The sequence below is a fragment of the Gymnodraco acuticeps genome, unplaced genomic scaffold, assembly GCF_902827175.1.
Source record: "Gymnodraco acuticeps unplaced genomic scaffold, fGymAcu1.1, whole genome shotgun sequence".
Lineage (NCBI taxonomy): Eukaryota > Metazoa > Chordata > Actinopteri > Perciformes > Bathydraconidae > Gymnodraco > Gymnodraco acuticeps.
Window position 1 is genome coordinate 55,341 of NW_022991213.1, and position 15,126 is coordinate 70,466.

Below are 15,126 nucleotides of genomic sequence, written 5' to 3' on the forward strand. Positions count from 1 at the left end.
AGTCCTTTATTAGTATAAAAGTGCTCTGTTAGCAGTTCTTTGTTAGTAATTCTATCGCTCGAAGTGGAGTCGAAAGAGATGAGTTTTCAAAATAAGAAACTGCGCACGTGGGGTTATTATTATTATTGTTCATGTAGCCTGATGCTTAGTGTCCTCTTGTTAAATATAGTTACTCTAGGAATGCATATTTGATCATTTATTAACAGGCCCCAGGCCTTCTAAAAATGAACGGATCCAAATAAAATATATGCTGTTTACCCAATGGTTAATTGCAACTACATTTACTCAATAAGTGTTCTTAGGTACTATTTTGTCATACTTTACTTGGGTATTCCTATGTTAAGCTACTTGGTACTTCTGTTCTACATTTTGGGGGAACATAGTGGACTTTTACCCTACTACATGTATTTAACACTACATCCTCTACCTCTGACATGTTTCTATAGCAGCAGATTGTCAACACCTTGCTTTTCAAAGCAAGGGCTACTTGCCCTGGAGCATCTTTAGGGGTGCTTGTTTTAAACTCAGAGTGGCACAGGCCGGTCGAGCAGTAGGACCCAGCAGCAGCAGCAGTAGCAGCAGTAGTAGCAGCAGCAGCAGCAGCAGCAGCAGCAGTGAGCAGAGGGTGGAGCCTGAATAAAAACAAAACAAGCCTCCACACCCTGCAGTCTCTGGAAGTTCCTCTGCATTCCTGCCATACACAACACACACAACTGGGAAGAACCACTCCCTGAGGTGTGTAGAGAGTAAGAGTGTGTTGTTTCTGGCTTCTTTCAGGAAAACTCGATAGATGTTGTCTTCATGTTCCTCTTTGTATACAGTCAGGAGTTTGGAGGGGGAGTGAGCCTGCTGTAGGACCAGAGACCACAACCTCATCATCAACGCTCCCTGCCAGGTGCTGTATTTCCTGACTCATCCCCTACACTCTCTCTGTCTCTGTGTCATGGTCGGTTGTGCGTTTTGTCTTCCTGTGTCTGTCAGTTTAGTTTCTGTGTGTATACCAGTGTAGCTCAAGCCCTTCATGTGCTGTCAGTGCAGATATACTGTAACCACAGTTTCCTTCCGAGAAACTGAAACGGTTATCATTGATTCATATCTGAACACTTGTAGCAAGTAACTGAACTTACAGCCAGTGCAAATAACTGATGCCTGAAATGAGTGCATGGTAAGTCTCACATGCAAATGTGACCACTTAATACCCAGTCTATGGTGTAATAATGTAACAACTGGTCATGCAAATGCAGAAATGAAAATCATAAATGTCAAGATGACTGCAGTTAAAAAAGTAAATGATGGATTGTAAAAGTATATCGCAGCATCTTAGAAAGCAGGTTACAAAGGCCTGCAGTCACACTAACGTCATCCAACAAGTAGATCACACACTTCTGACAAAAAACACTGGTCTTTATACTCTTTGACTTTTGTTATGCTCATAAAAGGATTATAGCCAATTTATGACAGGAAAACAAACATCTGCATGCTAACATGCTCACAATGGCAATGCTAACATGTTAAGAAAGTTGAAGGCAAACTATTGGCTCAATCTTATGTTAGCATTCTATCATGAGGCTTATGGAAATGTCATTAGTTGTGCAGGTATTAGGTCAAAAAATATGTCAGATGACTTGACCTAATACCTCTGATTGGTTAATTGGACAGCTCTGATGTGATGGGTCAACTGCTTAGATGTCCCATCACTTAGCCTATAATGTACAATGTGTTGGAGCGCTAGCCAATAGAAGCAAAAGTGTTGCGTTGTGATGTCATTATGTTACGGAAGTAAGCAAAGGAGTCCAATCGAGGCGTTTCCAGGGAGTATGTGTGAGAGAGAAACTTTGGGATTTCAGCCTTTGCAGACCATTTAAATGTGCAAAAACCATTGAATGATTCATCCTCTAGGCACGGTGAATGCCTCAGCCAAATATAATAGCAATCCATTAGTTGCTGAAATATTTCACTGAAATAATTGTTTTCCTCTGGGGACCGTCCATGCACAAAACAGTTGCTGAGTTATTTCGATGTCAACCAGCGTGATGGCATTTTTATCCCCAGAGCCATGGCGATAGCATGACCAAAAATGGACCACAAGCACATCAGATTACATTCTTGTTTCAATAAACATGAGTACTTATATGCTTTACTTCCCTAGCTCCCAGGTGTAGACAATATGATGTCAAGATGATGAGAAATGTTGGAGATAACTTGCGTAAAGGATCCACAAACTAAAAGCATTTTATTATCCTCTCTCTCTCAGACTCAGCATGAGTAGGGCAGATGGTGATGAAGGCGGAGGTGGCAGCAGTGAAACAGCCCAGCAGACGGAGGAGAAAACTCCCGAGGGGAAGCTCCTGGACAAACTGAGTGCTACTACTAGTAGCCCCGGCTGGACTAAAGTCAGTTGTCCCTGCTGTGAATCGCAGCGGGTGGAGCCTCTGGTTCTGGTGAAGCTCGGAGAGAAAGTTCGCCCTGAGACGAAGAGGTGGCTCATGAGAGTGATCGGAGCTCCTCAGAAAGATGGAGGTGAGGGATCAAATAACATGGATGAGATGACTTTCAGTACTCCTTTGTCTGTATTGATTGAAACCTTGCAGTCTTTTTTTCTCTTTTACTGGAAGCCTATTGACATTTGATGGAATTTATATTTGCATGGCGTTTGGTAATGTACTGTATATTACTATAGTTAAGGTAAGATAAGACTTTATTGATCCCCCATAGGCAAATTCATATCTCTTTGCAACAACAGCAACCATGGTGAAACACAGGATGAGACGGATATGAATTCCCACAAGGACAATAATAGAAAAAAAGAAATAAAAGAATAAAAAGTTAAATTAAATTAGGTGTTTACATAAATACAGATATGTATAATTATGGTGTCTTAAATATATAAACATGTCAAGTTAAACAATTATAATAGTTAAACAATTTGTATGGAAATGTAAGCCAGCGGTGATAGAGCAGAACACATGATAAAAAGAAGAGCAGCTATGTCCAACCATATTGTTTGGAGGTTAGCACCTCCTTTTAATATCTTTACTACAGTACTTTATTAAAACATGTTTTCATCGTTGTCATCGTGGGGTCAAAGGAGGATCTCTGAAGGAGTAGTTGATATTTTGGTCTCTCCCTAATTTTTTTTATTAAAACCATATTGCGTTGCCAAAAAAAGTTCAAGCCAACATAACTTTTTATTGACCCCAAAGTATTCACAAAAAACAAATATGTACCTGAAAAGATTCAGGTAAACAAGTAAACCTCATATAATGGTAAGCAGCACACAGTTAACAACACATACAGTACATTCCTCCAATATTATTAGTTCTTAAAATTATTCTGTGACAATTATATATATTACACACTGTCCCCCCCCCCCCCCCCCCCCCCCCCTCAGGTGCTGCATTGCTGGCCCACCCGGGCGAGGACGCCACTGGTGACATCATCGTGCTCTCCGCCCCACGCTGCACGTTACTGAGAGCCACTGAAGAGCTGGGCCTCTGTAAGACGTACCACTCCGGTGACATGGAAGCCTTCTCCTACAACGACAGAGACAACTTCAACGATTCAGGTACGGCAGTGGAGCCATGAATGTGTTCATGAAAAGATAACATGAGAGAGGGTGTGTAGGTAAGTTCTGTAATAGCCAGGGAGGCTGTGGCTCCGTGGTTAGTGTGCTGGACTCCAAATCAGGGCATAGCCAGTTCGAGTCCCACTGCAGTCAGCATGTCGTTGTGTCCCTGGGCAAGAGACTTCACCCCTGATTGTCCACAGTACTGAATGTATGTAAGTCGCTTTGGATAAAAGCGTCTAACAAATGGCATGTAATGTTTTTGTAAGGATAAAATATAAAGGGCCCCTCTGGATGTTATTGAGAAGTACCATTCACATACACGAACACTCTCACACACAACATAAACCAAACACTCTCATATACACATGTGAAACACCGTTATATAAAAGAGTGATTTTCAGTATGTTTCAATAGAAGATGTTTGATCCCACACAAATTACAAGGGCAACGGGTAGTTTTACTTTTTTACACTCTCGATGTTGCCTTTACCAGTTTCTCTTATTTCTGTTTGAAAAAAATCCAAGAATTCTACCAGTTTATAAAATGTTTATCATATTATATATTTTCTTATGAGATTATAGTAGTATCGTGTTTGTTTCTTCTTTTTTTTTAGTGGCGTTCAATTGGCCAAATAAAAGCATTACTAAATTAAACTCCCATCGGCCTCAAATTAGTCACTGTTGGCATTCTACCATGCTAAACGACGTTCATTAAAGAGAAATGGTAGCATGTTCCTGAACATACTAGACATCTGTTAATATTGCCATTGTCAGCATGTTAGCATGCTAATCACTAGCATGTATTTCAAGTAGCCCAGGCCTACAGCCTCACAGAGTAACTGGTATGTGACAGATATCCTTTGAAAAAATCATATAACTGTTGGGGAAATATTTTCCAAGGCCCATAACTTTGACCCAGTTTATCAGTTCAAACTGTCCTGACTGAGCACACACACCTGTAACCTTGGCTGCTGTGCTCTCAGTGTTTTGTCTCCCTGTTCCTGCCTGTTGGCGTCAGCTGATAGAGGTGTTATCATTCAACACAGTCTCACCGTGTTATAGTCACGAAATTAATCTATTGATTCGTGTCATTTTTTTCGTGTCACACAGAACGATTTTAAAGGAAATGTAAATAATAACAAATAAGAAGGAAAATCAGATAAAAAAAAAAAAAAAACAGATTTCAGTATTCTGACACAGAACGATCTTAGAAGCAATGTATTTCTATTGGTAGTATGTTTCGTGCCTGCACCAAATAATAACAAATTAGAAGGACAACAAATACAGATTTCAGTATTCTGAGGCTCTGAGCCACATTTATTTTCCTCGCGGACGGCAAAAAAACTCCAACATTATACAATTTAAAATAAAAGGGATAGGCTTAGGGTAAGAAAATGTTTTTATGAACCATGCAGCTTCTGGTATTCCAAGACCTGACCAGACAAAAAGACGTGGTGCAGGCATGAAACATACTACCAATAGAAATACATTGCTTCTAAAAATCATTCTGTGTCAGAAAACTGAAATCTGTATTTTTTTGTATCTGTTTTTTCTTCTAATTTGTTATTATTTACATTGCTTTTAAAATCGTTCTGTGTGACACGAAAAAAAAATCGTGTTGGTGAACACGAATCAATAGATTAAATTAATTTCGTGACTATAACACGAAATGCCGTGAGACTGGGTTGTATCATTCTATCTTGTTATGCACAATGTATTCTCGCAGAACTAGCTAAATACGCGGGTCTGGGGTAGAGTTCTTCAGAATTGATTGTGGCATCTCAACCGTGTGGTCAACTCGTGGCCCGTGACATGACTTGTGAATTCTCCGGCCGAAGCTCCAAATAAACCGTCAGTGTTTGCCATCAAAGCTCCAGCTCTCCTCGTGTCTCCTTGAGTCCTGACTCTCCATTGCTACAGAAGTTTCCCCCACAATAACATACACATTTTTAATGACGGTATGAATATTAGCGGCTTTATTGATGTGTTTTGATGTTATCTAAGTAGACTTTATCATAAACTATAGTAAAATCATGACAAACTAATGATTTTTTTTTTAATGTCAGTTAATACATGAGGAATGGTCTCTTTAAACTAAATACTAAAACGTTTTACAATTGTAAATGTCAAGTAAAACCCCATGACTTTTGACATGGACAGAGCCAGGGTAATCCTCACTTGTAATCCATTTAGCCTTAACCATCAGAAGCTTTGCATGGTCATACAGTACTCAGGGTCTGACTCAATAGTGCTCATACTCTATGGCATGCTAATATGCCAAATGTAGATGATGAAGTCTGATGTAACATGTAGGCCTATGATACATACATAACATATGCATTGTTAGGCATTGTGAGGATGTTAGCATGTTGTTGTTAGCATTTGTATTCTTGTGTGAGCCTGCATTCATGCATCACTGTCTTATGTATCTGTGTGTATCCATGTGTGTGACAGACAACATGGAGGCGTTCCTGACCCTGGCGGAGCGGCAGTACATAGTGAAGTATGAGCTGGACGGTCTGCGGGCGCAGAGAGACCTGAGAATCCCCGGCCTGCCTGACAGCTGCACCCTGCAACACCGAAACAACATATGTGAGTGTTCACTGTGGGCTCACTGTGGGCTCACTTCAGTACGGGGAGACACACTGGAGAAATATCCATCGAGACATAGACTTTATTTGGAGGATTTCTGTGTTCAACTTGTTACTTAATTTGATCATTTCAATGAATGGCTCTGGACAAAAACGCACACAAACAACAATTAAACAGCTGAAGACATTTTTTGCAGTGCACTCATCTCATCACATTGTATACACCCATCCAGTTTATGGGGATGAGAGCAAACACCATAAAATCATCAATTAGGATTTATATTTGGACATATTGACAGCCATGTTGTAAATATAAGTGAACTGCTGTCTCCATATTCAGCCAGTATCCAGGTGCACTCTGCTGACCTCAGCTGTTCTTCTTCCCTCACATTCGATCAAGAAATTGCTTTAGTCAGCATCAGCCTCAGTGTGTGTGTAACTGTACACGTGTGGATTAGTAGTTGCTTCATTTCAGGTCTTTATGGGTTAATGTTGTTGCAGGGCAGAAGCTCGGGTCAGCTGGTGTTATTGTGGACACGTTTCCCCTCCACAACCCGGAACAACTGAAGGAACTCAGTGAAGCCTGGTACTCTGGGAATCAGCTGGCTCAGCCTCTGGGTGGGTGTGCATGCACACACACACACACACACACACACACACACACACACACACACACACACACACACACACACACACACACTCTACCACATGACTGATTGTACACACAGAAGCTATTGCTTATAAAATAAATGTGTATGTAATGTCTGTGACATTCTCTTGAGTCAATTGAACCACGCATGCATTAAACACCTTTCTGCTGCTTTATCCAGATTCAGTCAACAGCTACTTTGGAAGCCCTGTGGCGTTCTACTTCAGCTTCCTAGACTTCTACACTTGGTCTCTGCTCCCACCAGCGATACTTGGCCTTTCGATCACATATTTCTCAGGTAGGTGTGTGGAACTATCATTTATGTATAGCTCTTTTTAGACCCCATTTAATTATATACAGCCCTAGTTCTCACCTTTATATGTATTTAGAAGCTGCAGGTTGGCTGTTTTTTTTATGTTAACAGCAAATATTTCAAGGTAATGCAGCTGTTGAGACATTATACTTTGGTGCTATATACTAAAGATAATATTAATATTTTTGCATACTGCTCGGTAAAGTTTGGCCTGAGGGTGGTCACGGAGTAAAAAGTATTTTGTGAATCGTCAGCATGTTAACATGCCGATAGAAAGGTCACTGGGCTAAGTCAGGCAGCAAGGGATAGGACCCAAATGCAGAGAGACCAGACAGACAGGAATACAAATAAATAAAATGAAAGTACATGAATTTAGAAAAGTCCACACAAGAATAACAGAGACCATGCTTATCAGAGAGGGGGCAGGGAAAATATGCTGGCAGAAAATTCAGTTTAGATTCAGGATTCAGGTTCAGATGGCTCGAAGACCTTTAGAAAATCAATACAGTGCTTTGATCATCGGACTTATAGGTGTTATATTGTCTCATTTGGAACTAAATCATCTGCAGATTGATTCTATACTTGATATGGTATTGTCCACGATAGTCAATTTCCCTGGAGACTGAGCTTTTCTTGCCCGTCACAGGTGAGGCTCAGAAGGAGATGGATGAGTCGGTGTCGGGCTCCCCGGTCCAAAGTATTGAAGCTGACTCAGGACCAGTTGTCGGTGGTCACATGATCCAGGCGGTGTTCAGCATGCTTTGGTCCACGGTGGTCATGGAGCTATGGAAGCGTCGAAGCTCCACCCTGTCATACCGCTGGGGGACGCTGCACCTCGCCGAGCGCTTCGCAGAGCCCCGACCCGGTTTCCACGGTGACCTCGGGGTCAACCCTGTGACGGGTCGTATGGAGCCGCTCTTTCCTGAATGGCAGAGGGACGTGCGTATGGCCCTGGTGTCAGTCCCCGTGGTGGGGCTCTTTCTAGGTACAACCTGAATTGAAATGCTCAAATATACCATGATGTTCAATCGTTGATTTAAAAAAATAAGTATAAGTGACTTTTTCTATGCTAATGTTTGCTTGGTTGCTTAAAGATTCTGAGCCTTACTTCTGTCCTCATACATGTACCTCATGCCCTGTCTCCTCTCCCTCTGCAGGGCTGGTGGTAGTGGGTATGCTTGGTTTCTACTGGGGGGAGGCCCAGGTGCAACAGCTCCACACAGACTGGGACTCCCTGCTGTCTCAGACTCTTCTCTACATGCCCTCAGTGCTTCACATCGTCTATTCAAATGTGCTAGCAACTGTTTACCGGAGGGTGGCAAAGTCTCTGACTGAATATGGTGAGTAAGACCGAGTGAATTTATGAAAACAGTATGACCAGCATAAGTTATCTTGGTCAAATATATAGTAAGGTTGAAGTAAAAAGAAAAGAGAATGGAAAACAGCTGATGAGGTTATTTCTACCAATAGTATTGTTTCTGATGCCTCAGATTAGCCAATGATTTCCCTTATATTTCCTCTTAGAGAACCACAGAGAGGAGTCTGCCTACGAGAAGCATCTCACAGCCAAAGTGTTGGTGGTAAGTTCTTTCTCTTCTCTCCAACCATCAGCTCTTATATCCTCTCTACCAGCAGGCCTTTTGATCAGGCTCTTGTCTCTCTTCCCCCAGTTCACATTCTTCAACTGCTTTGCAGTGCTCTTCCACATTGCCTTCTTCAAGCAGGACGTGCCTTTGCTTCGTAAGGTAATCATCAATCTTCCACTTGACTCAGTAAAGTGTTTTAGCATGAACTTCAACAACTTGGGGGTACAAATCAAGTGTCAATGCAGCAGAGGCTGAGATAACTGGATCTTTATACCTAATGAGGGATATAAAAAAGGTTGTATACTACAATTCCCATAATGCAACTTAAAAGTGCTTTCATTAGACTTTCCCTGTCCATGTCTTTTGAACCCCCCCCAACCCATGTGTTGTAACAAAGTATTTTTATAAAAAAAAGTCAAGTCATCTTAACCTAACATTGTGTTGGGGGGGTACATTTTCCTTTTGCCCTAACCAATCAGTATCAGTTGATATCTATGTCCCGCCCTCATCGCTGATGGGCAAACCAGCATAATGATTGTGTGGATGAAATTAATGGGTTTAATGTAGGTACATATAATAGATATAATGATTTATGTGTAATTATCTCTTACTTGTCGCAATTTTTCATGAATTTAGTTTGGTCGCGAGGATGACTTTTCTCGGTTTTAACCACGCCCACAAAGCGTTGATTGGTCAATTTTCACCTGTGTAAACAGTCGTCAGTGAGCACAGTAGAATAGAGCAGTACTATTTATAAACTGATCTAAATCAGTGGAGTGCCTCACTTTTAAAATGTGTGCAAAGTTTAAGTGTGACCGAGAACAGTAAATGAAATCACGTTTCCTCACTGATATTCAATTCCTATATTCTCTTTTAGCGTTTAGCTTCTTTGCTGATAATCACCCAGCTGGTGAACCAGGTGACGGAGGTGGTCATTCCCTTCCTGGTGGATCGCTTCATCAGTGCCCCCCATAGGACAGAGAGTGAAGACGACCCCCCGGAGGACAAATTCAGGAACCAAAGCACCCTGCCTGCTTTCCCTGTGAGTGTGCAGTATACTCGAAATAACAAAGTACGCATTGGGAAACACTTGCAGTGAATAATATACCTATTTCTTTTGTCACAGGGCTTGTTTGCAGAGTACATCGAGCTCCTGGTGCAGTTTGGGTACTTGAGTCTTTTCTCCTGTGTGTATCCTCTGACGGCCGTACTGTTGCTCATTAATAACCTAACGGAGATCCGATCGGACGCCTACAAGATCTGTAAACTCTTCCGGAAACCCTTCACCCCTCCTGTGGCCAGCATGGGAGTATGGCGGGTCAGCAGAAACACAACACACAACAGAAATGAGACGCATCCAGTATGTCACACTGTTATGAATAAACAGTGCACCTCATTGTGGTCTTGTGTTTCAGATTGCCTTCGAGGTCCTGAGTTTTGCCTCTGTTGTGACCAACTGCTGGCTGTTGATGCTGTCACCTTGGTTACAAGAGCTTTGTCGGGGGGGGGGGGTTGACCGGCACAAACATCCTTATGTTGGCTGTTTTAGTCGAGGTAAGAGGGCGGATGGAGAAAGCATTAGTGATTCACATTAGGAGTAATATGTAGCATTTCCTATGATGCTTATGTCAATAAAGCTTTGTCAACATACAGGGTGGAGCAAAGTCCAATCGAACACTGAACAAGACATTGTTAGGCAACCAAAATGTTACAACTACCGTCCATGAACTGAACAAATATTGTGAACATTTCTTCTTTTTTTTACCAAATCACAGACAGGACAACGCAGTGGTAGCGACCCGTCCATCAAAACATTCACTAAATCATACCCTGCTTTATTGTACATTTCCCTCTTAATGCGATAATGACTTACCAAATGAACATCTTAAAACTAGCAATTGAGACCATTAACTAGTCAGGAAAATTATGCAAAAATCAAGTGAGATGCAGCTTACGTTCTCGTAGACTTCTTTTAGCAGCCAGTGGAGTCGCCCCCTTCTGGCCATTAGAAATAATGCAGGTTTAAGGCACTTCAGCATTGACTTTCCCTTTCCTATCCAGAGGGTGCCCCTTGAATTTAGGTCTCTAGTCTACATGTGCTGATTGGTTCCTTTAAGTTAGCTGAAACAATTTTTCCAGAATATCAGTGAGTGACCAGAACATATGGATTATTATAACACTTTTGGAGAAACCAGCTCGAGTGCGCTAGAATTTGAAAATACACAGCCGGAAGAAATGTGCCACTTCCTCACAGAGTCCCTCCTCCAACACACACGAACGCGCACATGACCAATGAGGGCACGAGATAAGTTTGTGCACAGATGGAAGGCTGCCAGGCAGGTAGGCCATCCAGTTACTTTAGCCGGGCCGGCTCAGATGATTGCTCAGTACTACGGCTTCCACAGATGACGTTTTTTTATGGATTTTTTGTCAAAGCACTTCAGATATTCATTGCTATCGGGATGTTAAGAGCATTCCATGGAATATAACAAAAAGTGTATCTCGAGCCGGTTTCTCAAACTTACCTACCCCACCTTTAAGTCCATTTTTAAAATGTTTTCAATTTTGTTATTATAAAGCATTAGTCATTTCTATGACAGCTTATAACTATAATTATCAAGTGCCGTAATCGGTTAAATATACCTTTTATAGACATGAGAGTCTTAATTAGACCCTGACATTTGTACTTGTGTTTGTTTTGCAGCACTTGCTGATCTTGGTTAAGGTGGTTTTGGCGGTTCTGATCCCCGATGAGCCGGACTGGATCCGGAAAAAGATTGAGCATATTGAGTTCACATCCATGCAGGCCTTGAGAGAGCAGGTAAACCCTCCACCATATATTTCATTATTCATCATTTTGGTGGTCTTTAACATATAGTAGACAACATGTCTCTCTTGTCTTTCAGAAGTTGCATTCAGAGAAGTCTTGATTATGTTTCAAAGCTTATGGTGTTGCTTCACGTGTGCTCGGCTGCTACAACCAGAAGACAGAACCATCCTCAGTGTTGTGTGGAGCCACAGAGGTTTGAGATCTCTGCTAGGGCCCACAGTGCTTATAATGCTGCCTGCGTGCACATAAGTGTTCCTGCTGCTCTCACTAATTCACATGGTGCTTCTGCAATATAGACCACTTGAAATGCACTCTTGTAATATGTATACTGCAAGTGCGATGGAAACAGCTGCTAAAAGTGTTTTTTCAATATAAGGCTGCAAATCGAATGTATTGGTTATGTGTGCGGACTTTTAAAAAGACAATGTTATGACGAGGGAGGTGTTGAAAGGGTTAATTCAGATTTAATGAGAAAGAGAGTCAGCTCTTGTAAAATCACTATGGCTACATTATGTGCAGTCAGTATTTTCAGCTTGCAAGGCCAAAGACAGACATTACGTACATTTGTTTTGTCTGGAGTCTCTTGAAGAGTGTTTTTTCTCAGATAACCTATTGATAATTTTGATATAAATTAGCTACAGTTAGTGTTCAGGATTCCTCATTAGAGGACAGTATCATCACTGCAGGGATTATGAGATAAAAAGATAATCCTCCCAAGGGAAATGGCTGTCTCCAATTGTAAAAGTGTAAGTGGGAAGAGTGCAAATATTAAATTGTGTAAGTCTATAAGACAAAATGCTTTAATGTAATTAGACCTCAGAGAATAATCACACAGCAGTGCAGTTACGCTAAGCTACACAGAACGTTTTAGCATCTTTTAGCTATTGTTTCGATTTGTTGGCCTCTAAACTAAAGAAACCAAGGAAGCCATAATGAAACCATTAGCAGCTAAAGGACCAGATATTTTCCAGATGGAGACAAAAAACAGCAAAATAGAGTGACTATAAGATATCAGGGAGACAGAACACACAGTTAGCCATGTCAACTTTATTAAGAGATACTATGCTAGTGCTGCGTTTACAGTTAGTTGTGTTAGTTGTGTTGAGCTATACAAAAGTGTGTTTGTCTCCATCAAATGGAGACAAAACAGAGGACAATCTTTAAACTAAACTTGCAGTGTGTATTTTCAGTAAATGTATGTTACACGTGAGTTAAGTGCTCAGTCAGCGTTGACAGGGACAAAAGTCAAATAAAAAGACAGTGAAGTATTTTTCACATTTATTTATAATGTGTTCTATAATAATGGGTGTATTACCTGTTACTGTTTGAATTTACATTCAGAGTTGTAAGAAATCATGAGAAACACATTGAGATTTGCTTCTGGTTGTGTTGGTATAGAATTGTGCACTTCTATTGATGTCATTGCCCTCTCCTCAAATAATGACACTGTGGTTATTGTACCTTGGCACATCTGTAACACAAAATTAAACATTAAATTATGTTCCAAGATTTCATTTGCATTTATTTAATTTATTAGTTTATTTAACAAGATTAAAGTTAACCAAGAGGCTATTTTCATCTGTAGTCCCTGAACAAATGTTGTATAGCGACCCTAAAATCGATGTATAAAATAAAAACAATTGCAAATGAATTGAAACACAAAGGCTCAAGACAGGGGATGCCAATAAAAACAAAATCATACATATTACTTAGCAAAAAGATAGCTACAGGTTAGAGCAGACAGAGGACAGTATTGAACAATTGATTGTTTGAGTATTGACAGATCTGAGTTTGAATGATCCTTGTCTTTAAATGGGTTCTAAATGTGGCATGTTCTGCAATGGTTGTTCAGATGGAATTCCATTCTTCTGAAGCTCAGCCGGTTTACATATTAAAGGATATATAAAATGTTAAATCAATTTTGAGTCCTGGTAGAATTAGTTATTCGTGTAGTAATCAGCTGAATAAGGTCAAAGTTACTTTATCTCCTAAAGGTTCTTTCTAGCTAAGATGTCCTCCCAAATAATGTTAAAATCTCTCAGAACCTTTTTGCTATAATTGTATTCTCTTAAACTTCTCATAAAATGTTTTTTTTTAAGAGGGAGGACGTTCAATTCCAGTAAGAACAAAGTAAATGTGTGTTCACATAATTATATTAAAACAATTTTTCTAATAAATTGCGATTTCACCACTGAATTTCATTATACTGGATACTATCCTTCACATAAATCATGACTCCGCTCCCTTTTTAAGACGCATTCATCTCTCCGGTAAATGTTAAAACCTGGTAGTCAAAGGCTGCTGTTGACAAGAGACAATGTAACTTTAGTAAAGAAGAAAGCAAGATATAGTACCAAAAAGGTTTCTCAGCATCCACTGTTCAGAGGAGACTGCGTGTATCAGGCATTCATGGTCCGATGGCTGCAAAGGTCCACTACTGAGGATGAACAACAAGAAGAGAATTGTTTGGGCCAATAAACACAATAATTGGCTACCACAGCATTCTGCAGTAGCCAGCAAAAATATAAATCATATTCTGGATTTTTAGTTTACTAGATAATTCCATATGTGTTATTTTATAGTTTTGATGTCTTCAGTATAAATCTACAATGTAGAAAAAAATTAAATAAATAAAAAACTTCGAATGAGAAGGTGTGTCAAAACTTTTGACTGGTAGTGTATCAGGAAAGTCTTCCTTTCTTCAATTGTACTCTTTACTGTTATATACATTGTTAAGTTAAGGAGATATATTATTTTCAGCCACCAGGAGGCACTATACACTTAAAACACTTTTCAAAGTATTCAGGTTGTGTGTGTGTGTGTGTGTGTGTGTGTGGTGTGTGTGTGTGGTGTGTGTGTGTGGTGTGTGTGTGTGTGTGTGTGGTGTGTGGTGTGTGTGTGTGTGGGTGTGTGTGTGTGTGTGTGTGTGTGTGTGTGTGTTAGGTGTGGTGTGGGTGTGGGTGTGTGTGTGTGTGTGGTGTGTGTGTGTGTGTGGTGGTGTGTGTGTGTGGTGTGTGTGTGTGTGTGTGTGTGTGTGTGGTGTGTGGTGTGTGTGTGATGTGTGTGTGTGTGTGTGTGTGCTGTGTGTGTGTGTGTGGTGTGTGTGTGTGTGTGTGTGTGTGTGTGTGTGTGTGTGGTGTGTGTGTGTGTGTGTGTGTGTGTGTGTGTGAGTGATCAGGGTGTTCTGTTAGAGACAGACTTGACAGTGTTTGTTAATAAGTTAACTGTTGTCTGCTGTCTAGTGTTTATAAAAGGATAGTCTGTGAAAGTAATCCACCTTCCCAACCGTCTCTCAGCACCACTCTACTTATTACACAGCTGCAGTTAATTGTTTATCTTCTAGAGCTAAAGGGATTAGAGCATTAGTCACTTAGTTTATCAACAGAAATGGAACATTCATCTAGTAATCAGTCAAATTTAATCAAGGTTTATTTTGACAATTAACTATTTAAATTAAGTAAACATTCCAAGCATTCCCTTTTTATTGGTGTGATAATAAACCTAATATTTGTGGGTTTTGGACTACTGCACGTTAAAGCATTATCTTTGAATTTAAGAAAAAGTGTTAAGCATTAAACATTTCAAACAGA

At 40.4% G+C, this 15,126-nt stretch overlaps 1 protein-coding gene across 1 annotated transcript; it reads left to right on the plus strand.

The window, feature by feature from the left end:
• Positions 1-446: 446 nt before the first annotated feature.
• On the plus strand, positions 447-13,048 carry ano10b (anoctamin 10b). The gene is given in 17 exon segments (XM_034238647.1): positions 447-735; positions 822-895; positions 2,255-2,520; positions 3,392-3,565; positions 6,022-6,159; positions 6,660-6,776; positions 6,989-7,105; positions 7,767-8,105; positions 8,278-8,460; positions 8,645-8,700; positions 8,791-8,865; positions 9,584-9,748; positions 9,833-10,024; positions 10,122-10,199; positions 10,201-10,260; positions 11,411-11,527; positions 11,613-13,048. Coding segments are annotated over 15 exon segments (2,094 nt in total). The 5' UTR covers positions 447-735; positions 822-895; positions 2,255-2,261; the 3' UTR covers positions 11,637-13,048.
• Positions 13,049-15,126: the final 2,078 nt, after the last annotated feature.